This window comes from Ochlerotatus camptorhynchus, unplaced genomic scaffold (genome assembly GCF_037179485.1).
Source record: "Ochlerotatus camptorhynchus isolate MF236.1 unplaced genomic scaffold, CSIRO-AGI_Acam_v1.1 ptg000240l, whole genome shotgun sequence".
NCBI classification, from domain to species: domain Eukaryota; kingdom Metazoa; phylum Arthropoda; class Insecta; order Diptera; family Culicidae; genus Ochlerotatus; species Ochlerotatus camptorhynchus.
Window position 1 is genome coordinate 1,316,639 of NW_027040730.1, and position 27,103 is coordinate 1,343,741.

At 42.3% G+C, this 27,103-nt stretch overlaps 3 protein-coding genes across 3 annotated transcripts; 2 read left to right on the plus strand and 1 right to left on the minus strand.

Annotated features, from left to right (window-relative positions):
* The first annotated feature begins 8,325 nt into the window (after window positions 1–8,325).
* Window positions 8,326–12,885, plus strand: LOC135704450 (uncharacterized protein K02A2.6-like). Its single transcript, XM_065225918.1, has 2 exons — window positions 8,326–9,669; window positions 9,766–12,885. Exons 1-2 carry the CDS (start codon window positions 8,326–8,328, stop codon window positions 12,883–12,885), a joined length of 4,464 nt encoding a protein of 1,487 aa, XP_065081990.1.
* A 4,216-nt stretch (window positions 12,886–17,101) lies between these two features.
* LOC135704414 (cysteine desulfurase-like) lies at window positions 17,102–18,884 on the plus strand. The gene has a single exon (XM_065225864.1). The coding sequence runs from the start codon at window positions 17,367–17,369 to the stop codon at window positions 17,985–17,987; it is 621 nt and encodes a 206-aa protein (XP_065081936.1). The 5' UTR covers window positions 17,102–17,366; the 3' UTR covers window positions 17,988–18,884.
* Window positions 18,885–18,910: 26 nt separating this feature from the next.
* LOC135704451 (probable pre-mRNA-splicing factor ATP-dependent RNA helicase mog-4) lies at window positions 18,911–21,190 on the minus strand. The gene is made up of 4 exons (XM_065225919.1): window positions 21,179–21,190; window positions 20,424–21,131; window positions 20,247–20,361; window positions 18,911–20,190 (listed from the first exon to the last, which is right to left on the minus strand). The coding sequence occupies exons 1-4, from the start codon at window positions 21,188–21,190 to the stop codon at window positions 18,911–18,913; spliced, it is 2,115 nt and encodes a 704-aa protein (XP_065081991.1).
* Between the last annotated feature and the right edge of the window lie 5,913 nt (window positions 21,191–27,103).

Genomic DNA, 27,103 nt, shown 5'->3' on the forward strand with positions numbered 1-27,103 from the left:
ATAAGTCGGTGCACGCAGAAGCCGAAATTCATCTGCGGCATATGAGATGAATATGAGTTGCAGCAAAGAATCGCTACTAGTAGACTATATATGTTTACATAATGCATCTGGATGGTAGGAACTTGAGAGCCACTTACACGAGTAGTTGATTGAGCTTAGACTTGGTGATCTGCTGAACTACGCCACCGCACAGTTGCGATGATTTTAATGCACTCTTAAAGCCAACGATTTCCCAAAGCGAAGAGTGGCAGTTATGTTTATTGTTACAATTTCTCAACATGCCTTTGTGAGCCACCGCTCGAAATTCTCAAGTGGGAATTATGATGTTTTTCTCTTTGCTATGGATGTCCATTTTCAGTAGGTAACTAGAACGTGGTTGGTGAGTTTTGATTTTACGAGAAGCTAAGGGAGTTGCATTTGATGCAGCTATATGATCATGATCAGGGTTGTTGTTAATCGTTAACATGAGAATTTTCATTGAGGACGTTAACGGACGTTAACACACACACTGCATCGGTTGCAAAGGAATGTTTAAACTTCCCCATGAAACATTAAGCCTTTCCTGTCGTTAAGTGGTTCCAACTGTTACCTTTAAAAATTCGTTAGGGTTATTGCTCGAAGAAGGGGAGTTTTGTCCTTTTCCTTCTGTTCATTCTGCTGGTTCTTCCTGTGCTAGACACCTTTGTCAGCAAGAAGGAAATTCAATGCATATTCTATAATTACCCGCGGATTAGTGCACAACAACCGACTGGTGAAAGGGTGATGTTGGATCATTAGACCATTGTTTCTGGCAACGTAAATCATAAAAATAATGATTGATCGTAAATTAACAAGGTTGAAAATTTATGCGCTAGAGAATGAAGTTATTCTTTTGGAAAATGTGGCTAGTCGGACCACTTCATCATATGGCACACGCGATGAGTGGTTACCCAAGCATACATCTACACGGTACAACTTTTGTATTTGTATGGTATATGATGTGATATTGTGTATTTTTCCCCCAATTAGACTCACAGCAGACATTTTATGTCACACTGCTAAATGTCCACATTGTTTTTATCATACATTTGTTGGTTTCATATCTACAATTTTTAGTAGCGGCTACGTATTTCGGGATGGTGTGTCGAATAATCGGTTTGTTTACATCCTTTCCGTTTTTTGAATGCCGTGTGAACAAATGTTTATAACGATCGAATATGTTCACGATAGTTTAGTAACTAAAGCAAAGGACAATACTGATTCTGGCTACCATTTGCACCTGCAGGAAGTTAGGCTTGACCGAAATTGAAGTTGAAAACATTCTCTCGTTCAAGATGAACGGTTTTTGCCGACCTTGACGGCCACATTAAATATTTAATTAACGAGAGCGTGTAGTTTTAAAACTGCGCCATCAAATTTCCTGAATGTGATCCACCTGACCGTTGCGTTGAACGAGAAATAGGCAGTACTGTTGGCCACATTTTTGACTGCTAACACCTTCGACAGCCAAGATTGTAGTACCGTTTTGAAGCCGTTGGTCATGGAGCTCGATTAATCGATGTTAATCGATTGGATATGTAATACCTATGACATACATCATTGTACTAACGTTGTTCCGCACAGCTAAAAATAAATTTTTAATATTACATCCAAGAGGGTGCACTTCAATGATGCTGAAAATCTCATGTAATTTTTATGGCGACAAAAATAAACAAATGAAGTAAAAGCAGGGTAATGTCAATTCATATACAGTGCATAATAAATAATAAATTATTAATGATAAATTTTTTTCTTTTTTGGCATGTATTATTACACCATATTTATGACACGGTTGAAATGCATCCACTTTGATGTGATATCAAAATTAATTTTTTGCTGTGCGTAATCTGGAGGCAAATTGATCACTTAATAATGTGAATATAGAAATAACAATCAACATTTTACGAAGTTATTAAATTTGGTTTGCTTGAATCCGAACCAGTTGCTAAAATACTTGTCCGAAGTGTATTTTTATCAGAAATCACAAAAAATATTTTCTAAAATGCATAGTTGCGCCTAAATGTAGGTAAATTCTTCAAAAATCACTAAATTTCACAGAAAACCATAGATTTCCCAATATTGAAATCATATACAGTATTTTTTTAAATAAATCAGATTCATTAACACTTAGTTTAATAAAAAGCATCATCTTCTAGTTAATGACTGCAATCGAAATCATGTACACAATATTTAAAACTTTCAAAAAACTATATTTCTAACATTAAATAGGCTATACGTTCCAATTCTGGTGTGTTCGAATAATGACATATGGGAATCCTATTATTGGCCATAATTGAAACACATCATAAAAGGAACGTATAGCAATAATTGGTATACACCCAACCAAAAATGTATTTTTTAGCAATAAATAATTGATCAATCATTAACATATCACCATGATCCGTAAATTTCATGGCCAGGGATAAATGTTGCACAGTAAACACTGTGAACTGTACAATAATTGGTTGGTGTGCAACAATTGCAAATTACGCTACGACCGAAAAATTATTCCAGCAAACAAACCAACAAACAGGTAGCCAATGCAGTTCACGAAAATAGCTTTTTTTTTATCTTTATTTTAGAGTTTATCCTATACGATGCCACTATTGGGAGCTTTATTTTGTTCATGTTATTCTGAACAGGACTAACATAAGTTATTGATATTTTTGTATATTGTAGATATTCACAGTTATGGCCTATAGGCCAAAACTGGAACAAACATCTACCTTATTTTAAAAAAGAAATTATTTGTATCGAATAGATGAACGTGAAAAAACGTATTCAATCATTTTCAAACGTATTTGTTGGTCGAATTATGTTTTGCACAGTTGTTGCAGGAAGATGATAAACAACGGAAAATAAATTAGAAGCAGGTTACTATACCGTAAATCGGGGGCATATTGATCACTGTTTATCGTAAATATCGAAATACACTTATTCGAAACAGGACATTTACCAACTCATGGCATTGAAATCAGTAGCTATGAGGACTCTACCATTCTACAAGGTTACTGATTATTTTGAATATTTTGCTTATTTTGTTATTATTTTTTTAAATATCAAATCATGTATGGGGTGAAATTGATCAACCCTATAAATAGCTACCAGCATTTCTAGTAAATGTGCATTATGAATTTGGGTACTTTGAAACCCAATCAGGCGTTAGAATCGTTATGCGAAGTGTATTGAAATTTCTTAAAATATACAATAGCGCCTAAACGAAGACATTTTATTTAAAATCTTTAAAAATCGGACGGAAAAGCTCTAATTGATTTGCATTGGAAACTTTCTTTTTTTTTTTCGTAATATTTCTAATACTTCAACCTCAGTAATACTAAGTTTAGTGAAAAATCCACTCTCAAGCTAACGTCGTTGCAATCCTATAATCGATTTTTTAAACCAGTGTTGTAAAGTTTATTTTCAAAAAGATTTCTTTCCTAGTTCTTCTGATAATCATTTCGCTGAGTGAAAATCGCGAACGAAATGAGAATAAAAGTTCCCGAATGATATGTGCGAAACAGTTTAGCAAACGGTTCTGAAAAAGAATTCCGATTTCGCTCTCTCAACCTATTTTACAAAAAATCGAGATGCGAGCTAGAATAAAAAATATCTTTTAACATACGCTCTCTCTTGCAGGTGAGTCAAAGTGGAAGTGATATTAGTTCCTCTCAATCTCAATCAACAAAGATCGCTCGGGAAATAACGCTTTTAGAAATTCCCATCGATAATTTACCAAGTGAAAACATCTCGCTTGCAATAATGAACTTTTCGCGATATTTCCAACACTGGTTTAAATTATGATATTGTAAGCTATTGAACGCCAGTAAAATAAAATTTAAATTTAGGCAGTAAAATTTATACTCCGTTCACATTACAGCTTATATCACGTTATATACGCTGTCTTGCAATGAGCACTCATACATCTAGTTTTCACTGGAAATCCTATGAACGAGTGCTCATTGCAAGACAGCCTAAATTACGTGATATAGGCTGTAATGTAAACGGGGTATTACTTTTCTGTTGAGAAAAACGCATCAAAACAATCATGAAAGTCTCTTGATACACAGCAAAAAATTAATTTTAATATCACATCAAAGTGAATGCACTTCAATCGTGTCGAAAATATGGTGTAATATTATTTGCCAAAAAGGACAAAATTATAACTAATACAGTGCGACATTACGCTGCTTTTACTCCATTTGTTTATGTTTGTGGCCATAAAAATTACATGAGATTTTTGACGAGTGCATCCTCTTTGATGTAACATTAAACTTATTTTGTTGCTATGTACAATACTTTTATTTTTCTTTTATTATAGAGGTTTTAAACCTGATGGCTCATTCACTTCTGTAATGAGAAACTATCAACATTTCTCTTGATATGTTTTTACTGAAAATTTTATACGGGACCGCTGAAAACCCAACAATTTCACGCGGTGATCAATTTGCCTCCGAACTACGGTACGCATCTTTGCTGGATGATTTGTAGCTATTCGAGTCAAACAGAACAAAAACACAAACTGATAGAGGAAATGGATGTAATGTCGGCCTAAATTCCCCTAATTTGGGCCCATACATAAATTCTGCAATCGACTAAATTTTCAATAGCGACCAAAATATCCATAGTACCGCCCAAATGACGCGTTCATCTAAATAAAATTGATTAATAACAGATTTTTAGCGATGGGCCCAATCTTAGATGCATAGGCCAACATTAGAGCCATTTCCCCTATTTCAGGAAAGGGTGAACTACATCCCTACGTTTGGCTTACTGGGATGAATAGGTACCATGTACATTATTTTGAATAAAGGAAATGGAATCGAATAAACAAACACGGTTAATTGTATCCATTGTTATGGTAACAACAAAACCAGTTGCAATCATATGTAAATATTTCCGCACGTAGTAGCCTTTTGGAAAATTAAATTATTATTTGTTTTCGTTTCGCAAGCAGAATAGCGATAGATCTGTGTTCAAAGGATTAGTGTGTAGTGTTGTGTTGTGTATCTTCTTCTTTGTTCTAATTTATCTTCTTCGCAATTCAAGATTATTGTTTATCGCATATTAACTTATTTTGTGCTCGAAACTTCGTGTTCTAGCACTTTCACAATTATTAATAGATCATATCATTCGAAAAGTTTAAATTTACGTTTCCTAACACTCGAACTTTACCGTTGAACAATATTTTGATATTTTTTCTTCTAGAACCTTGAGGAATTAGGGTCTTATTTATCGTAGGCTTTAAAAATCTGATATTTATTACTGCATTTTCTTAAAATTACTGGTAGAAGGTCGTCCCAAAACTGCTCGCCAATATGATTGATTGAGAGTAATGGATGCCTGTACCATTTTTGCATTAGTTAGAGAAAAGTGGGGCAATTTTGACAATGGGCACATAACATATGTGGAACTCGATCAGAAAAAATCAACCCCATTTCTGTGATTTCAAGTGGCATAAAGGGCGTCCACGATGAAATTGCCACAGTATGAAATTGCTCTAACTTTTTAACCGTTGGGTAGAATTTAATGAAAATTTGGGTGGATTTAGTTCATAGTGCATTATTTACATCCTGCAAGTTTCAAAGTCCTGTGATCAAAACTCGCGGAAATGGAGTCAAAGGAACAGCTCGTGCGTGATAAAATCTTGCGTATTCATCACGAGAACAAGGATCTCTCGCATCATTCCATCGCTAAAACGTTGGGAATCGCGAATTCCACGGTGTCGCGAGTGATTAAGCGGTTCGAGGAACGGTTGACCACCGATCGGAAGCCCAGAAGTGAAGGAAAAAGTATTCCGTACACCACAAAAAATCACAACCGCGTAGTTGGGGCCTTCAACCGAAATCCGAACGCCTCCGTTCGGGATGTGGCTAAGAAGCTGCACCTAAGCCGAAGTTTTGTCCAGAAGGCCAAAACTAAGGCTAGGCTTTGAACGTTCAAGGTACAAAAGGCCCCTAATCGCGACGAGAAGCAGAACAAGTCCGCGAAAACCCGTGCCAGGAAGTTGTACCTCAACATGCTGACGAAAGTTGAATGCTGCATCATGGACGACGAAACATATGTGAAGGCCGACTTCAAACAGATCCCCGGCAACCTGTTTTTCACGGCCAAGGATAAGTTCAGCGTTCCGGAGCATGTCCGCACTCAGAAGATGTCCAAATTTGCGAAGAAATTCCTGGTTTGGCAAGCCATCTGCACGTGCGGGAAGCGGAGTGCACCTTTCGTGACCCAGGACACGATGAACGGACAGGTGTACATAAAAGAGTGCCTCCAGAAGCGGCTGCTTCCTCTCCTGAAGGCCCACAATGTCCCAACAATCTTCTGGCCGGATTTGGCCTCATGCCACTACTCCAAGGACGTGCTGAAGTGGTATGCGGACAATAAGGTCAATTTCGTGCCAAAAATGTTCAACCCTCCCAACACTCCGGAGCTCCGCCCCATCGAGAAGTACTGGGCGATTATGAAGCAGCACCTTCTTAAACGACCTAAGGTAGTGAAGACAGTCGAGGAACTGAAGAAAGTATGGGTTTACATGCAAAAAACGGTTGATTCACAGGTTGTGCAGAATCTTATGGCCGGGGTTAAGGCCAAGGTGCGGGCATTTGCGTATGGACTGTAAATAAAATACGAGTAAAATGGTAAAATGAAGTTTAATAGTTATTTTTCAATCCCTGAAAATTTGATGGCAATCGGATGAAAACTCGAATTTTGCGAATCAATTTTGTGTGTGGCAATTTCATCGTGGACACCCTTTAGAAGGACATCGATATGTCAAATTGATTATACCAGCTGTAAAATGAGAAAGAAAACCAAGGGGGTAGTCAATTATATTCAAATAATAATAACCTGGTTTATAATTATATGACTTCCTAGCACTTCTGAACTTATGTCTTTGTTTATCGTTAACTATTCACGTCCATTATTTAAAAGTATATAGCTGGATTTAACAAATTCATCACCTTGCTTTACATAGCAAAAATATATATTAACGTATGCATTTAAAAAAGTATACATTTCTCACCGATATCACAAACGAAGTGACAGACGGAGCGGCTCGAAAACTTTGGTGACTAACCTGCTATTTCAATTTTTCAGTGTACCACATGGCAACACCACTACTACTGGATTGTACCACATGGCAACACTACTACCACAAACGAAGTGACAGACGACTAACTGGCGAAGAAATCCATTAAATTAATGTGGTTCACTGTAATAGAATTTTCTTGGAAGCTGTGAGTGGGCTCAATTTACCCCTCGTCAAAAGAGTAGCTCAATTAGGATGTTGGCAACACTCCTCAATAACGTATTGCATTAATACTGGCAACACGTCATCGAGACCCAGAAGCCAGCAATATCCATTGCATCGTCCTCTTTCGATTGCTGACCGACCTCGAGGTAAGACATGCTGTTGTCCGCTCTGCGCCATCCGTAAGACTCCAGCGTGTTGAGTTATTCCCGTCTAAAGTGCAGTGCTCACATTTTGGCGATCCTGCCAGGAGTACAATTCTGGATAATTGGACTGGCAGGAACCTGGCACAAATAATATTAGAAAATCTGACCTGCTCATGACGGGAATAACTCAATGGAAAATGAGCTTTACTGAAAAAAACAGCACGTGTTATGCGAGTCGGGTTGACCGCAATAAAAAAAAGAAGAAGGAAGAGAATCTCTTCTCAATAAATGAAAGGCCGCGGAGGTAACCTAAAACAATGTAATATTCTGGCACAGTAGGTGCAATATGGCCAATGGAACAAAGAAGCGCCATTTTACGATTTGGGAAAATCGTATTGTCAGTTAGTTGACTAGTTTTACCCTCGTTGGGAGGCCGCGGAGGTCACGAAAAAGTTCTGGATTGGTCGGGATGACTCCAAGGTACAATCACGTTGAAAAAAATAGGATTTTACGATTTGGGAAAATCGTATTGTCAAGTTGACTTGTTCTACCCTCGCTGGGGGACCGCGGAGGTCACGATAATAAAAATCCTGGGTGGGTCGAGAGAACTCCAGAGTATTATCACACTCATCGGTTCGTGTTGACCGAACGAAAAAAATCGGGATGCTTAGAAACCAACTCACTTGCTTAGTCTAAATCCGGCTAAAATTGTTTTAGGAATGCAAATGATTCCACAGTCACATACGCATGGCACATAACACTCTGTACCTGAATGTCATAGAGCTACCCTGACAGATTTTGCAACTCGTTTCCTTTTCTAGTTCATAAATTTTAACATTGTGATGATTGCAAATTACAGGTTACAGTTACGAAACGATTCGGCGAGAAGCACGGGTAACCCCTAAAATCAGAATGGAGGACGAAGGAAAGTACGTCCGTGCTACAGGCAGTTCGGAAAGCGGACCTGATGAGTCGCATAACTTGGAGGACACCATAAAAGAGACGAACGAGATTGAATCCAGCTGTGAGGGTGATCAGGAGCAAGGTGATCAACTCTCTGATTGCACCAGTTCGACCTCATGCTCCACTACGTCGGATTCATCAGTCTATTCACCACCAGTACCACCACCACCGTCGAGCGAAAGCGAAGATCGTATGGATCCAAGACGGTCCCTGGTAATCGGGACGTCGACCGAAGAACCAAGGGAAGCGAAATCGGGAAGCGTTGAGAAGATCGAGCGATTACAGAAGGTCATTGCCGATTTGACTAAATCATTGAGTGCATATCAACGACCAAACAACGCGACGCATCGTGACGTTGACGACAATTGGGCTGGTCCCTACGATTCCACCGGCTATACGGATGTTACTCAGGCCGCTGTAAGATGGGACCACATTAAACCCTTCCCGAATGGTATTCCCGCAAACAAAATGTGGGAAGAGTGGAATAGGTTCATTGAGAACTTTGAGATAGCGGCGTCTCTGGGAAACGCTGCAAATCCCGTACAACGTTCAAAGCTACTGTTCCTTTGTTTGGGACAGGAACTCCAAGGCATAGTAAGGGCAGCCCAACTACGACCAAGCCTAGCGGAACCCGATTGTTACACAGTTTTTGTGAAAAACGTGCGGAACTACCTACAATCCATGACGGACACAGCAGCCGAACATGAGGCGTTTGCTGGTATGATGCAAGGGACTGGAGAATCTGCTGTGGCGTTCCATGCCAGGCTCCAGGAGAAGGTCAGGCTATGCGGCTACAGCCCCTCTGATCAAGAGCGTTTCGTCAGGGCTCAATTGTTGAAAGGGCTTAGGAACAGGGAGCTCACAAAAACGGCCAGGATCTACAGCTACCAGACGAACTTCATAGTGCAATCAGCGACAAGGGAGGAAGCTTACGAGGCGGAAACAGCACAACCCAGTGGCTCCAATATTTCTGCAGTTCATCAGCGATACCGGAAATCACCCACTGAAATGCATCAAAAGCGCAGAAAAGAGGGTCAAGATGATAGACATCCGACAAAGCGATATCGCAGCTTCGACAAGCAATCTCATGGGCGTCGAAATCGTTGCTATCGTTGCAACCGTCCTTCGCACAGGAGTGGTACAACCTGTCCGGCCCTCGACAAAAACTGCAACGGTTGCGGAGAACGTGGGCACTTCATTGCATCGTGTCGGAAGCGGCGCGTGAATAATGTACGACGCGATACGGAGTCAAATCCTGCTGGCTGGACCGATGAGGAGAATGAAGAAAAGAAGGTATTAAATAATTGATTATTGTAAAACTTCTCTGAATAAAAACAAGTGTTTTTGAATATGCCGAATAAATGTTTCGTTCGCGTATTACCATTTCAGCAAGTAAACATACTATCCCTTAACGATGTATTAATTAATTGTTGCGTTGGGTCGTCGAGCTCAATAACATTCTTGATTGACTCCGGGGCCGACGTGAACGTCATCGGAGGCAACGACTGGAAGCTCCTGAAGCGAGAATTTCATCTTGGGAGGGCCGAACTTAACCCGGTTCAACCACCAGCTGACAGTGGGTTACATGCTTACGGTTCGGGAAAGCCAATAACTGTCAACGCAGCATTCAGGGCAGAAATTGTTGCCTTCGAATCTTCAAAACCCCCTATTGAAACATTGTTTTATGTCGCGAGCGAAGGACGACGTTCATTACTCGGGCGTTCAACGGCGAGCGACATGGGCTTGTTGCATGTAGGAGCGGCAATCAACAGTTGCGAGATCCCAAATGAAGCACAAGTGTTCCCCAAAATGCCGGGAATCAAAATTAAATTCAGTGTTGACAAGAGAGTTGTCCCAGTAAAGAATGCCTACTACAATGTGCCAGCAGCCTACAGAGAAGGAGCGCGAATCAGGCTTCAAGAGATGGAGACGCGTGGCATTATAGAGCGAGTCACGAAGGCACCGGAGTGGATTAGCGGCATGTCTGCGGTTGCCAAAGGCAAAGACGACTTCCGGTTGGTCGTCAATATGAGAGGACCAAACAAAGCGATCAACCGGGAGTACTACCGCCTTCCGTTAATCGAAGAGATGAAGGTTAAGTTGCATGGGGCTAGATACTTCTCCAAGCTCGACTTGAGCAATGCGTATTATCATTTGGAGCTGTCGAATGAGTCCCGTGACCTTACAACCTTTCTGACTGAGTCTGGAATGTTCCGCTTCACGCGACTGATGTTTGGCGTTAACTGTGCGCCAGAGATATTTCAACGAGAGATGGTCCGTATCTTAGAAGACGTAGATGACGTGATCGTTTATATCGATGATATCCTGGTACACGCAGCAACCCTAGAAGAACTCCGTAAAACTGTAGCGAAAGTGCTGCATATCTTGAGAGCGAATAACCTGACCATCAATACCGACAAATGTGAGTTTGACATGTCTCGAATCAAATTCCTCGGCCATGAGCTGGACAAAGATGGCTTTCACATCGAAGAGGCCAAGGTGAAAAGCATCCAGTGTTTTCGTGAGCCGGTATCCGTTTCAGAGCTCCGGAGTTTCCTGGGCCTCGCATCCTTTGTCAGTCCTCATGTTCAGAACTTTGCCGACATATCTAGTCCACTATGGTCTGCAACAACCTCGTGGAATTGGGGACCTGACCAAAAAAAGGCATTCAATATAATCAAGGAACGAATCATCCAATGCACCATAGCCCAAGGTTTCTTTTCCGAAGATGACAAGACAATCTTGTACACGGACGCCTCGCCGGTGGCACTTGGTGCTGTCCTTGTACAAGAGGATAACCACGCACGCAGAATAATCTCGTTCGCCTCTAAAGCGCTCACGAAAACTGAAAAAAGCTACCCCCAGAACCAACGGGAAGCGTTGGCGGCCGTCTGGGCGGTAGAACACTTTTCGTACTTCCTGCTTGGGAGGCGGTTCATTCTTCGCACGGATGCACAAGGAGTAACATTCATCCTAAATCGTACTCGGGAAGAGTCGAAGAGAGCTCTCACACGAGCAGATGGATGGGCCCTTCGACTCAGTCCTTATGACTATGACGTCGAGTATATTCGCGGTAGGGATAACATCGCGGATGCATCGTCAAGGCTGTATAACGGGAATGATGACCCCTTCGAAGAACAAATCAGCCCTTGGGAGATAGCGTCGCTTGAAGCAAACTCGGTTAGTTTTCTGACGAAAGATGAGGTAAAAGAAGCTACAGCCAAGGACGAGACTCTGCTGTTGGTAATACAATCTCTGCATACAGGAACATGGCCCGAACATCTTCGAAAGTTTGAAAAACTTGAAAGCGACCTGTCTACTCGAGATGACATCGTCGTAAAAACAGGCTGCGCAGTGATCCCCGAATCTCTCCGAAAGAAAGCTCTGGAGGTCGCACACATAGGCCATCCATCGGCCTCAAAAATGAAGTCCATCTTACGTCAGCGCGTGTGGTGGCCTGGAATGGCAACAGACGCTGAAAGATGGGTAGAAGCTTGCGCTACCTGTGCTCTTAACGGAAGACCAGAGAAAACTACGCCTATGCAGCGCATCTTCGCTCCCAAGTCAGTTTGGGAAACCATCGCGTTGGACTTTAACGGACCATATGTTCAGTTCGGAGGAATTTCTATTCTCGTTGTAGTTGATTATCGCTCACGATATTTAGTCGCCAGGCCGGTAAAATCGACAAGCTTCTATCACATGAAGGCGATACTAGAAGCGATCTTCGAAAGGGAAGGATTTCCAGCGAACATAAAAACTGACAATGGTCCGCCTTTCAATGGCAGCGAGTACAAAACATATTGTTATGAACGTGATATTCACACCATATACTCAACTCCTCTATTTCCACAACAGAACGGTCTTGTAGAGGGTTACATGAAGGTCATTAACAAGGCGATGTGCACTGCGTCCTCTGATAAAACCAACTTTGTCGATGAGCTTCGCGCGGCTGTGGATGCTCATAATGCGGCCACCCACCGGGTAACAAAACTAGCACCTGAAGAAGTAATGATGGGTCGCAAAATTAAGCGTGGTCTTCCTCTCCTACGCCACGAAAGCAGCACCATTGATGATGACCTTTTTGAGCAACGGGATCGAGAATCCAAGCTACTGGCAAAACAGCGTGAAGATGCACGACGTGGTGCCCGACAATGTCGAGTCAAACCCGGTGATATCGTCATCGTGGAACGTTCATCGCGGGCGAAAGGGGAAACTAGATTCTCTCCTATGCGTTACACGGTTGTTGAAGAACAGAACGGCAGCTTAACACTTAGCAACGAGGCAGGTCAAATCCTCAAACGCCATGTATCGCAAACCAAAAAAGTTTGTACTTGGCGCGACTCCAGCGACACTGTCCCTGAAAATCAAGCAGAACCAGCACAACAGGCAAAACCAGCACAACAGGCAGAACCAGTGCAACAGGCAGATCAGCAAAATTCAACTCGAAAGAAACGAACTCCCGCGTATTTAAAGGACTACGTGAAAACAGTAGCTATCCAAAAGCTGTAAATGTAGAACTTCTCACTTGTTTACGTTTTTTTTCTTTTCCGCAATGCAAATAAAACAATGTCTGAGTAATTCTGAATTATTCTTACCAACACCTTCAAACGAATCTAATTTTTCTTGACAGAAGTCAGGGGGCTGGCAACCCTATATCAATCCTATACGTTTGACAGTAGGCAACATCTCGGGCAGGGGGCTGGCAACCCTATATCAATCCTATACGTTTGACAGTAGGCAACATCTCGGGCCTTATTTAAATACGGCCCGCCTGACGTATGCATGGTGGAAAGGGACGAAAAATCGTGTTATAAGCAGAAAGACAAGAGTAGATGATAGCATCAAAAACATGGCCGCTAGCCAGGCCCCTGATCTCGGGCCTTATTTAAATACGGCCCGCCTGACGTATGCATGGTGGAAAGGGACGAAAAATCGTGTTATAAGCAGAAAGACAAGAGTAGATGATAGCATCAAAAACATGGCCGCTAGCCAGGCCCCTGACAGAAGTGCTGAATCACTGATTACAGAGAGAGGTGAAGCAGATCGTGAAATATGGTTGTATTAGTAAACAAAAAAAATCAACGTAAAAGCAAGTAGTGACGTCACTAATTGCTTGTATCGTACAGGGGTTTTACTCACACAACTTAAACGATTGCTTCACCTCGGTAATCCATCTCATTGGTGCTGAATAGCTGAATGACATTTGATTCTTGCACGGGAGTTTGAACATCATAGGGTTCAGTCTACACGCTTAAATAAAACAACGTATCTGAAAAGTTTAAAGAACTCAAATTTGGGAAAAGCATTGTTTTGTCGGTAAAAATATACAAAGGGGAAATGGATGTAATGTCAGCCTAAATGCTTCTGATTTGGGCCCATACATAAATTCAGCAATCGACTAAATTTTCATTAGCGACCAAAAATATCCATTAGTACCGTCCCAATGACGCGTTCATCTAGATAAAATTGATAAACAGTAGATTTTTAGCGATGGGCCCAATCTTAGATCGATAGGCCAACATTGGAGCCATTTCCATTAAATGACCACCTTGGTGGGATTGGTTTGTTTTAAAATTTGAAAAAGGAGACTACTTATAACTACTATTTACAACTACAACTAACCTACAACTACTGCCATTTCCATTATATATATATTTTAATTATATATTTTTCATTTTATTTTTTAATGGGGAAGTAGGAAGATGTGAGTGGGCTCAATTTACCCCTCGTCAAAAGAGTAGCTCAATTAGGATGTTGGCAACACTCCTCAATAACGTATTGCATTAATACTGGCAACACGTCATCGAGACCCAGAAGCCAGCAATATCCATTGCATCGTCCTCTTTCGATTGCTGACCGACCTCGAGGTAAGACATGCTGTTGTCCGCTCTGCGCCATCCGTAAGACTCCAGCGTGTTGAGTTATTCCCGTCTAAAGTGCAGTGCTCACAGAAGCTTGTGCCATCATCCACCAGATGGGTTAGTTTTTTTGTTTTGATTTGAACAAAGTTGATTTTGTGTACAATGATTCTTTGACAGTGTGCAAAGAGTGTATCATTTTGTCATTTTTTTATGCATTTCAGTTTTGAGTAGAGTGAAAGAGATAGAACCAAAACATTCTAATATATTTGGTGAAAATGCTAGTACAATCCAGTAGTAGTGTTGCCATGTGGTACAATCCAGTAGTAGTGGTATTGCCATGTGGTACACTGAAAAATTGCAATAGCAGGTTAGTCACCAAAGTTTTCGAGCCGCTCCGTCTGTCACTTCGTTTGTGCTACTACTGAATTGAACTAGCATTTTCACCAAACGTACTAGAATGTTTTGGTTCTATCTCTTTCACTCTACTCAAAACTGAAATGCATAAAAAATGACAAAATGATACGCACTCTTTGCCAGAGCTGCCAGGTGGTTTTATAAAAAATCTGTATCCACTCTATTAAAAAATCTGTATTTTCTGTATTGACGATTTTTTTCTTAATTAATCATGTTTCGTTGTTTTACAAATACAGTGCATACAAAATAACGATAAAAAGTGCTTAACCACCTATTCGGGCTATCGTACTAACCATACGGGATATAATTGCGCCATTTGTGATATCGTCCGTACTTATTTATAAGAGTGATATGAAGCCGTTTGAAAATGTATGGAGATTTTAGTTTCTATTCATTATCTTCCTGATAAGCAGTTTTAAATGCAAAAAAGTGCACGAGTTCATTACTATTTGATATTTTTGATATAGATGAATACAATTAATTACATCATTTGTGTGGTAGTTACACCGAAAAGTCGAGAGATGTCGCCCCGCCAGTGCTGGTAACATCATTTTTGCAGTATGGAGAATATCAGAAAATCCACAATTTCTTACGAAATACATTTTCAATGCGAAACTACCGTGACGGGCGTGACTGCGTTTTCCGTTGGAGGGAGTGAGAGAAGCATAAAAGAAACCAACGCCTCGAGCAGATCCCACTGCAAAAAATATGGTTTTTAGCACAACAATTAATTTTGGAGAGAAGGGGGTACGCTGATAAAATCGAGCAAGTTATTTTGTTTTTATAAATTTTGAATTTTTTTTTCTCAAGCATTTTATAAAAATCTGTATAAATCTGTATTGTAATTTAAAAATCTGTGATAAATCTGTATTCTGTATCGGGTGGATGATGGCACAAGCTTCCAAGAAAATTCTATTACAGTGAACCACATTATTTAAATGGATTTCTTCGCCAGTTAGTCGTCTGTCACTTCGTTTGTGCCGATATGTTATGCATTGATCTGCCACCCAACGATTAATCCTGCAATTTCATTGTAAGCTACCATATGTCAACTGTTTACAGCCCAATTTTGAAAGCGTTACGTATTGTTTTTCTGTAGTTATGACAAAAATGAATTATAAATTAGTGCGGGTAATTTTTTTTCTATTATATTTCTGTAAACTGAACAATGTAGGTACCATTTTTTCGTTGAACTTTTTCTTATTGTTTGGATCCAATTGCATCAACCTTTGTTTTGCGATCGTGCAAATTAGGAGTTTACTCCATACATTGTAAAGACCAGAGAGCAGTAGCAAAATGCATACCTTTCTGCGGTTTAGGCGGAAAATATACAGTGTATAGAGGTGACCATCGTTCCATTCGCAAGAATTTCGTAAGCCGGACGATAAATCAAACCGAGCGCTTCGATACCTAAGGATTCAACCCTCCATATGTTTCTCAAATGCGGCCAATTGCAAATTTTTGCTCAAATCCCAACACAAAGATCTACTCCAATTACTTTCTACTAGAAACTAGAAAGATTGATCTAGAAGGCAAAGGAGGGACTAAACAGGATCCTAACAAACTTGTCGACCCCAATGGCTAAGGTCTCAGCCTGGGACTTCCAGCTAGCTGTCTCAAAATTACCAGGAACAACTATTTTTTTCTAGCAACATTAAGCACTATTTACAAACGAAAGTAGTCATTTGGATCTATTTTACATAAGGTAAGTGTACCAGTTTTGACACTAGTGGTCCAGTTTTCGACCCTAGGACCTAAATCAAATTTGAAATAAATTTTCGTGGTTTTATTTTCGAAGATTTATGGCAAAACAAATGTTCGAACATTGTATCGAATTTTTTTTTTAATAATATTAAAATGTGAAATTTAAGATGGGGCCAATTCAATGACCACTAGGGTCTAAAACTGGCACACTTACCCTACTTTTATTTCTAGCTTATTTGGAAAAAACATGATTTTTTTAAACGTTAGTATCCATCAACATAAAATGTCATGCTGAAATCGTAACATTCATAAGTTGACATACTAAAAGCACACTGAACAATATGACTGGTTAATAACACTCTTGATTGGCTTCTGACCGACTTGAATATACTAGTTAAAAAATCCTTTGATAAGCCCCCTGTAGAGATAGTCGAAAAAATAATGGACAGATTAACTCGACAATTTACAAATCGCCTTTTCGGTCACTCTGTAACTCTTTACTCCTATTGGCGTTGACGGCACCGTCTAAAAATCGTCTCTGCTAGCAAAGATTGACAGTTTCTTATGGGAATATTCGATGGAGTGAAAGGATAGTACCAACAATCAATACGAAACTAACGATTTTAAATTGGCTCACCACTTTAGTAGCCTATTGGCACAAACGAAGTTACAGACGACTTTCTCCGAAGAAATTAATTAAAATAAGGTGGTTCTCTGTAATAGAATTTTAGACCACTTTCCGCCGCTCACCGCCAGGTTCGCTAGTATTTTTGATTTGAATTAATTCAAGTTGGTTTTGTGTGCAATGATCTGGCAACTCGCGTTCTCACTCGCGTTGACGGGGTGCTGTTTTCTCACTCATCGAAGGAAATTTTGATTAGAGTGAGAAAGTAAGGAACAGTCAGCGCGGGAACCGTGTGCGGTACTATAGGTGCGGCAGAAAGAATGTAGTCGACTCCTTCGTTCTCACGGTGTTCTTACGCATGATCCAACGTTACGTCACACTAGATTATGCATAAGAACGTCGTGAGCAAAGTTTGTATGTTTGGGAGCCTCTTGCATTCAACTCGCATTCGTCCTCGAGTTCGTGTGGAAGCCATTCAGAGCGGAGGTGGCCAGGAGCGTGGCATTCGAAGTGGAACCGTTCCGACTCCACTGGTCGTTGGATTGGGGGAAGCCTGTGAAATCGCTAGCCGTGAAATGGAGTACGATCACAAATGGATGGAGTTCCTCTCGAAACGCCTGATGGACCAAATCTTCGCATCGCTACCGAAAGTCATCCGCAATGGCGATCCAGTTCATTCTTATCCCGGATGTATCAATCTGTCGTTTGCATACGTTGAGGGTGAATCGCTGTTGATGGCGCTGAAAGACGTTGCCCTCTCGAGTGGGTCGGCTTGCACTTCGGCTTCACTAGAACCGTCGTATGTGCTGCGTGCGATTGGTGCCGACGAAGATCTGGCTCACAGCTCGATTCGCTTTGGCATCGGACGGTTTACCACCATCGAGGAAATCGACTACATAGCTGAAAAGTGCATCAAGCACGTGACTCGACTCCGAGAGATGTCCCCGCTGTGGGAGATGGTCCAGGAAGGTATCGACATCAAGTCGATCCAGTGGTCGCAGCATTAGAGCGGACGGGTCGGGGCATATTTTAAAGAGAGATTTGATTTTGTATGTTCTGCTGTGTATGGTTGAATTCAGTGAGGGTTTTTTTTTAATTGTTAATCATTGATTGTGTTATTAACACATCCACTTTTGGTAGTAAGTAGGTATTGAGACGAGAGAAAAATAATGTATAGCTTTGCTACATATGCTATTAGAGACAGCAATAAATCTTAAGACAGTGAAATCATTGTGAGTATTTCATCATTCACTTGGCGAAAAAACTTCCTATCAGCGATTGTTTGAAATAGTATAAACTTTGTTAGTTCCCGTCAAGGACGGCGTTGTTACGACTACGCTAAATTCGCAAATCTGAGGTATTCGTGGACTGCCATCTCAGATTTGCTTTGGCGCGGATTAGTTCCACTTAGGGTTAATTCAACTAAGTTTCGATTCTAATTATTTGAAGACTCCAGGAAAATCTACGTTTAGAAAGACCTTCTATTATTTAATAAAGAAGTAAAGCAGTAAAGTTATTAATAGTTGGTTGGGCAAGCTAAAATATCATTTAAAAAAATGTGTTCAATGTCGATAAGCTTTCCGCAAAATCCGCACTTCAAAAGCTATAAAACCGCACAAAATTTGCGACACTTGTAACAGCCCTGCAGTTGGCTTCGGCGTGCCAGAGAATACCTAATCCACCTAACCGGACCTGAAGAAACGGAAAGGAGCGCGACTGGGATTAGACGGGCTAGCCTTATGAAGCTCTCTACTGACATACAATATAGCATGGTTGCAGCAACCTTATATTTCACCTATTTGTCCCTAAAGATCACTAATTTACACCCGACACCCTAGGTAGGATAATGTCATCGCAAATAACAACAATTCCCGTTGAATACATAGTGCGAAAAATGCTCTTGAATTACCCCAAACCGTCTCATCACAACCTACGCCTCGGTCAGTGTGGCCCGACCGATCGTTTTCGGCATCTTTTTATTGGTGGAATCCTCGAGCTCCTTCGGTTTGTAGTAATGCGGTGCCACCTCCAGCAGCCACTTGCTTTCGATTTCAATCACCGACCGCATGTACTCCTCCGTCGTAAACACCAGCTCGTGGTACAGCACCCAACGAGGCAGTTCTTCGAACAGTGCCGAATTCGGATGGATCATCACCGTCTGATTGTGCTTGGCCGTTTTGTAGTAACCCCCCTTGGAAAGCCGAGCGACGTGATAAAAGTACCCGGCTGTAATAGCCTTCCGGATGTTGGTCGTTTCCGGCAGACTGGAAACCATTTCGATTTCGACTCGCTGCATTAACCCAACCAGCTGCTCCCGGACATCGCGAGCTCGTTTCATCGAACGGAACTGAATGAAATTTTCGTAACACCACTGAGTGCTGTAGTCCGATTCGGCCCATTGATTGTAGACCTGCAGCAAACTCAAGTGGTCCCCGTGCATGTGGTTGAAGTTCTTCCGGGCCGTATCTGCGTGGATGATTTTATCTTTCGGTCGGTAGAAGATGGCTCCATTCACCGATAGCATTGCAGCGATGGCCACCACCTCCTCGGAACATTTGTACTTTTCACTAGCAAGCAGCATTTTTGCCATCATGGGATCGACCGGAAATTCCGCCATCCGTCGTCCAAGTTTGGTCAGTTCACCGTGGTGATTCAATGCCCCTAGGGCGTAAAGTTGCTCCAATGCCAAAACCAACGTTTCATGTGGTGGAGGATCGAGGAAATCGAAATGAAGCAAATCGTTGATTCCAAGAGCTTTGAGCATTAGCACGGCATTGCCCAGGTTTATGCGCTGAATTTCCGGGACGGTGTTGTCTTCCAGCTCGTGTTTGTATGCCCAGGCTGTGTACAGACGAAAGCACTTGCCAGGGGCAACGCGCCCTGCTCGACCTGCACGTTGATTGGCAGACGCTTTCGAAATGGGCACGACCATCAGGGTCTCCATCCCGGTTCTGGAGTTAAAATTATTTTGCTTTGCAAAGCCCGGATCGATCACGTACATTATGTTATCGATGGTTAGTGATGTCTCGGCGATGTTGGTGGCCAGTACGACTTTCCGGGCGTTCGGTGGAGTTGGATCGAAAATTTTCGCCTGCATGACCGAAGGCAGATTGGCATAAATGGGAAGGATGAGTAGTTCCTTGAGTTTGGAACCCAACCGCTTGACGCGATCCTGGAGCATCTCCTGGCAGGCTTCGATTTCCTCTTGTCCTGGAACGAAAAAAAAATGTAATTTTTTAACATCGCATAGAAATAGACCCACTTACCAGTTAAAAATACAAGAATGTCTCCAAGAGGCTGAGTGGCATGAATCTGTAGAACCGACACCACACATGCATCGATATAATCTGCTTCCGGTGCTTTGGTGTAGAATACATCAACCTAGAAGAGAAAAAGTTAGATTTTACAGCAAAACACAAAGCAAGTCAAATCTAACTACGTACCGGAAAACGACGACCAGGAATACGGAATATGTTCGCATCATCGAAGAAATCCGAAAACTTTTCCGCATCCAACGTGGCACTGGAAATCAGTAGTTTCAAATCCAACCGAAACCGCGCAATGTCCTTCACCAATCCAAACAGAATGTCCGTGTGCAACGTACGCTCGTGAGCTTCATCGATAATCATCACACTATACGAAGCTAGGTCCGGTTCCGAAAGAAACTCCCTGTGCAACGTACCATCTGTCATGTATTTAATGACAGTCCGCTCGGATGTGCAATCCTCGAAACGAATACTATAACCAACTTCGTTGCCCAACTTGACGCCCATTTCCTGTGCAACACGTGCCGCCACGGACATCGCTGCCACGCGACGAGGCTGAGTACATCCAATCTTCTTGCCGTCGTTTGTAAACCCAGCTTCATAGAGATACTGTGGAATCTGTGTCGTTTTTCCCGAACCCGTTTCTCCTTCGATAATAAGAATCTGGTGTTCTTTTATAGCGGCTATGAGATCCTCCTTGAATGGAAAAACTGGAAGTGATTTCTTCGTTTCCTCAATGTCCATCTTCTTCCTTTCCGCCTCAGATACCGGTGCTTTCCGGTCCTTTTCTTTAGTTCCATCCATTCGTCGGAGTGCCTGGACGAAATCAATCTGATCATCCAACAGCAGTTCATACTCTTCAGCACCAGCACCACTTGCGAACCTCTTCGTTTTTGAAAGTAAATTTCACGCACAGTCTGACGTTTGCTTACGGATTTTACCATAGGAGTAAAGAGCTATAGATTCGCCGTCAAGGCCAATAGCATCAACTATATACTTTAAGCTAGTACATATGAGTAGATAGTGTTGCCGTGAGGTACACTGAAAAATTGAAATAGCAGGTTAGTCACCAAAGTTTTCGAGCCGCTCCGTCTGTCACTTCGTTTGTGCTATTGGTCCCAAGCAAACGATTAACGTACCCTATTCTAGTTGAAATTCTATTACTACACTATGTTTGTTTTGATTCGCTATGAAAGTTTGACAGATAACATCAGGGGTGTGTGGATTCATGCAGAACATGCAGGGGTGAGTGAAATAGCTTGGGACTGCTTGGGACCGTTGTTCTGGTACTGAGTGAGCCAAAAATAATAATGATTTTCTTCGGGACCCAGTGGTCTTAGAGTTACCTCTATGATAGTACCAACCGGCGGCAACTAACGATTTAAAATTGACTCACTACTTGACTAACCTATTGGTCACAAGTAAACGATTAACGTACACCATTCTAGTGTTTGTTTTGATTCGCTATGAAAGTTTGACAAATAAAATGAGGGGATGGATTTTCCTATGTTTCGAGGGGTGAATTGATTAGCTTGGGACCGAAGAGAGTACCAGAGCTGAGCCAAAAAGTTGAGCACGTTTCTTCGGAACCTTCTGGTCTTAGAGTAACCTATATGCTAATAGCAACAATCAATACGAAACTAACGATTTTAAATTGGCTCACCACTTTAGTAGCCTATTGGTCCCAAGCAAACGATTAACGTACCCTATTCTAGTTGAAATTCTATTACTACACTATGTTTGTTTTGATTCGCTATGAAAGTTTGACAGATAACATCAGGGGTGTGTGGATTCATGCAGAACATGCAGGGGTGAGTGAAATAGCTTGGGACTGCTTGGGACCGTTGTTCTGGTACTGAGTGAGCCAAAAATAATAATGATTTTCTTCGGGACCCAGTAGTCTTAGAGTTACCTCTATGCTAATAGGCTAACAGGAGAGGAAGAGGAGTTGAAAAAAGTCAAGAACGACAAGGAAGACAACAAGGAGGAAGGATGGCGTACCGTCGAGAAGCCGAAGGAGAAGTGGAAAAAACCGAAGGAAAAATAAGTGAAGAAGAAAGAAGAACAGAAGAAGGAGAAACACAGGCCTCGTCGGGAGCGAAGTAAGGGTGATGCTCTGATCGTCGAAGCAAAAGACAAAACGTCGTATGCAGCACTCCTTCGGAAGGTTCGAGAGAATCCGGAGTTGAAGCAACTAGGAGAAAACCAGACGCACCCAGAAAGGCGAGATGCTCTTTGAGCTAAAGAAGGATCCTGCGATCAAGAGCTCAGCCTTCAAGGAGCTCGACGAAAAGTCTCTTGACGAAGAGGCGAGCGTAAGAGATCTATCCCAGGAGACAGTGGTCGAGTGCAGGGACCTGCACGAGATCACTACAGAAGAGGAGTTGAGAAGTGCGTTGAGAGTGAACTGCGATCTGGGAGATGTTCCGATGTTAATCCGGATGAGGAAGGCGTACGGTGGCATGCAAACGGCGGTGATACCAACAATCAATACGAAACTAACGATTTTAAATTGGCTCACCACATTAGTAGCCTATTGGTCCCAAGCAAACGATTAACGTACCCTATTCTAGTCGAAATTCTAGTACTACGCAATGTTTGTTTTGATTCGCTATGAAAGTTTGACAGATAAAATGAGGGGTTATTGGTTTTTCCTATGTTTCGAGGGGTGATTCGACAAGCTTGGGACCGAAGATAGTACCAGAGGTGAGCCAAAAAGTTGAGCACGTTTCTTTGGGACCTACTTGTCTTAGAGTTACCTCTATGGTGATACTTCTTTGGACTGTTGCAGCGAATAAGCTGTTGGAGACGGGCAAGGTCAAGGTTGGCTGGTCAGTGTGCTTGCTGAAAGCCACTCCGCGGGTTACCAAGCAACTGGAGCGATGCTTGAAGTGCATGGGATTCGGTGACCAGGCCGAGGGGGCGACACATCTAAATCTCAATTCTAGATGCTCAAAAAATAAATCTTCGAAAAATCTTCTTTCATTTCTCGCATCTACTTGCATCGCGCAACACGGGTTGTCAACTCACCATTTGTATCCCTGCGTATGTGTGTGTGTGTGTGTGTGTGTGTGTGTGCGTCTGTGTGTGTGTTTGTGTGTGTGTGTGTGTGTGTGTGTGTGTGTGTGTGTGTGTGTGTGTGTGTGTGTGTGTGTGTGTGTGTGTGTGTGTGTGTGTGTGTGTGTGTGTGTGTGTGTGTGTGTGTGTGTGTGTGTGTGTGTCTGTGTGTGCGTGTGTGTTTTTTTTTTTCAAGAAGCCTGGCCTGTACTTAAGTTGGCACGGTGTGGTATCCACTAGTTGCCTGGTGCAGCTCCACTAAAACCCATTCCTTACTCTCTCCTCTACCTGGATCCCTGTGAAGCGACTACTTCGGGAGGTGGCTGTGCTCATGCACTTGTCGTACTCTCAGCGCTAGCTGGGGTTGCTAGATCGCTGCTCTTCTCTACATTTACGCTGCAGCTCCGACATAATCCGCTTGACTGTCCTGCTGACGGTATTCCAAGTGCCCTCCTCTCGACACATTTCAACGACGACATTCTCCACGTTAAGGACGGGCATCTCCGTTCGCACTGCCTCGAACCTTGGACAGTCGAAGACCACATGCTCCGGCGATTCATCCACTGCAGGTATTTCCTGAAGCAGCCGTGGCCAGACAGGAACTGCGTTAGGTGGAAATTGACTTCTCCGTGTTTTCTGTTCACCCAGGTCGAAAGAATCGGTATTAGCATAGAGGTAACTCTAAGACCACTGGGTCCCGAAGAAAATCATTATTATTTTTGGCTCACTCAGTACCAGAACAACGGTCCCAAGCAGTCCCAAGCTATTTCACTCACCCCTGCATGTTCTGCATGAATCCACACACCCCTGATGTTATCTGTCAAACTTTCATAGCGAATCAAAACAAACATAGTGTAGTAATAGAATTTCAACTAGAATAGGGTACGTTAATCGTTTGCTTGGGACCAATAGGCTACTAAAGTGGTGAGCCAATTTAAAATCGTTAGTTTCGTATTGATTGTTGGTATTAGTCTATGTGTCCATCTACCGTTCTCCGTCGTGTTCCACTCCTGTTGCCACTTAGCCAATGACTCCACTCTCACAACTTTCCGTACTCTTCTGGCTTCTCTCCACCTGTAGCACTTGCTGTCCTCCGCCAGGGTGATGCCGATAGGGATCATACCGGCGATAACGCATACTGCTTCCGACGAGATGGTTCTGTACGCACTCACGACTCGCATGGCCATGAGCCGGAACGTACTGTTCAGTTTCCTTTGGTTCTGCTTCGTTTCCAGCGCTGGAACCCAGGCTGGACCTCCACATCTCAGTATCGATGATGACATGCTGGCCAGAAGACGCCTCTTGCTACTGCTGGGACCAGCGTTGTTCGGCATGATTCTAGCTATCGCGTTGATGGCCTTCTCACAGGCATATTCGACGTGGCTGTTGAAGTTTAGCCGGTCATCGATCATCACTCCCAGGTATTTTAACACACGCTTCGAGGTTATGGTGTGCTCCCCGACGGTGATTTCTGCCCGCTGTACCGCTTTACAGTTACTGACCAATAACACTTCCGTTTTGTGGTGGGCTATTTGCAGCTTCGCTCCTTTCATCCAGTTACCAATCATGTCGATTGCCTCGGTTGACAACACTTCCACCTCTTCCAGCGTCTCGCCTGTTACCGTCAAGACGACGTCGTCCACAAAGCCAACGATCTCAACTCCTTTGGGCAGTTTCAGCGTTAGCACGCCGTTGTACATCCCGTTCCAGAGCGTTGGACCAAGGATGGAGCCTTGTGTAACTCCCGCTGTAATCCTAATCGATCTCTGTCCCATGTCTGGCTCGTAGACCAGAACCCGGTTCTGGAAATAACTCCTCTGGATCCTGCACAGGTAGTCAGGGACCCTCATTCTATGCAGTGCTTCGGCGATGGCCTCCCAGCTGGCGCTGTTGAACGCATTCTTGACGTCGATCGTTATCACGGCGCAATATCGATCTCCTGTTCGCTTCTGTTTGGATGCCTTTTCAGCTCTCTCGACCACTGTCCGAATTGCATCCACCGTCGATCTCCCTTTCCGGAATCCGAACTGCCTCTCCGACAATCCGTGCTCACTCTCCGTGTATTTCATCAGCCTGTTTAGGATGATCCTCTCCAAGAGTTTTCCGAGTGTATCCAGCAGGCATATAGGCCTGTATGATGCTGGATCCCCCGGCGGTTTTCCTGGTTTCGGCAGCACCACTAGCTTCTGTATCTTCCACCTGTCAGGGAAGTGACCCTCGTTCAGGCATTTCTGCAGCACCATCCTGAACATGTCCGGGGATGACTGGATCGCCGCTTTCAACGCTACGTTGGGGATTCCATCCGGACCGGGAGCTTTCTTCACCTTCAATCCTTTCGCCACTGCTACGAGTTCCTCGTTGGTGAGTTCGACGTTATCTCCAACAATCAATACGAAACTAACGATTTTAAATTGGCTCACTACTTGGCTAGCCTATTGGTCCCAAGTAAACGATTAACGTACCTCTTTCTGGTGGAAATTCTAGTGCTACGCAATGTTTGTTTTGATTCGCTACGAAAGTTTGACAGATAAAATGAGGGGTTATTGGTTTTTCTTATGTTTCGAGGGGTGAATCGATTAGCTTGGGACCGAAGAGAGTACCAGAGCTGAGCCAAAAAGTTGAGCACGTTATTTCGGGACCTTCTAGTCTTAGAGTTACCTCTATGTTATCTCCCTCTCCTTTTCCGTACGGTGTAGGTGGCCAGTTTGTTGCGTCGTGCTTCGGGAAAAGTCCTTCCACGATGACTTTCAGCTTCTCTGGGCACATTTCAGCGGGCATCGTTGGACCTCTGATCTTCGCCATCACGACTCGGTATGCGTCGCCCCAGGGGTTGGCATCCCAACTTACAATTTTCGCAATGTAAACGTTTTACTCATTTCATTTATACAGCCTCAAGCTGTATTCAAATGTTATACGATATGAGGAAACCTTTACTCAACCTCTATACAAGCAAATCTGGCAAACTTAGTCAGCTACTTCTAGCTGTTGTGACGGTTGGAACAAGCTCTTATTGCATCGCTACACCAACACGTTGAACTGACGTAAACAAATATACACACTAATTTTTTATTGCTGGAAACCAGCAACATTTTGCTGGATTTTGCCGAGCTGGAAAGCCAGCAATCCTTCCAGCAAAATAAATTTTGCTGGTTTTCCAGCAAATCTTTTTTGACAGAAGTTTGCTGGAAAAACAGCAATTTTTTTCTTAAAATTATAATGGAAATATTGCTGATTATTCAGCAATTATAAACGCACGTTTTTCTCACTTTATTAAACAAAATAATGCAAAAAGAATGAGAACTTATTTAAAAACTTTTTTATTCAGTTCATATCTACCCTTAAGCACTAAACGTTCAAATATATCCTAGATCATCTCCACTAGCACCGGATGATAATTTTTCCGAAAGAATCTTTTCCACCGGAATAACCTAAAATTAAACACAACCTGTTAAGAGATAATATTTCCTTCAATGTATTCCCGTCTTACCGTTATTGTTACGAACAATAGTGAACTTCTTCAATCAGAAACCAGGAATTCTTAATACAATACATTTTTGGAGAATTTTGTTTGTTAGCGGTCGTCAAACTAATGAGAAAAATCACAAGTCTTTTTGACAGTTAATAATTTGCTGGTTTCCAGCAAAAAAAACTGATTTACTGGGTTTTCAGTAATTAAAAAGTTGTTTGCTGTTGTTTCAGCAAAAATCGTATTGCTGGATCATTTTCAGCAAACCATTTTGCTGGAAGATGAAAACAAAATTTGGTGTGTACATGACTTTCTACAATAAAACCGTTGAGAA

What these genes read in the sequence shown, in the direction of transcription:
- LOC135704450 (XM_065225918.1), top strand. Translation starts at nt 8,326, where the DNA reads ATGGAGGACGAAGGAAAGTACGTCCGTGCTACAGGCAGTTCGGAAAGC. An exon ending in AGGAGAATGAAGAAAAGAAG is followed by an intron (nt 9,670 to 9,765) that starts GTATTAAATAAT and finishes TTACCATTTCAG; the next exon opens with CAAGTAAACATACTATCCCT.
- LOC135704414 (XM_065225864.1), top strand. Translation starts at nt 17,367, where the DNA reads ATGCATAAGAACGTCGTGAGCAAAGTTTGTATGTTTGGGAGCCTCTTG.
- LOC135704451 (XM_065225919.1), bottom strand. An exon ending in TTCCTGGTCGTCGTTTTCCG is followed by an intron (nt 20,362 to 20,423) that starts GTACGTAGTTAG and finishes TTTCTCTTCTAG; the next exon opens with GTTGATGTATTCTACACCAA. An exon ending in CATTCTTGTATTTTTAACTG is followed by an intron (nt 20,191 to 20,246) that starts GTAAGTGGGTCT and finishes TTTTCGTTCCAG; the next exon opens with GACAAGAGGAAATCGAAGCC.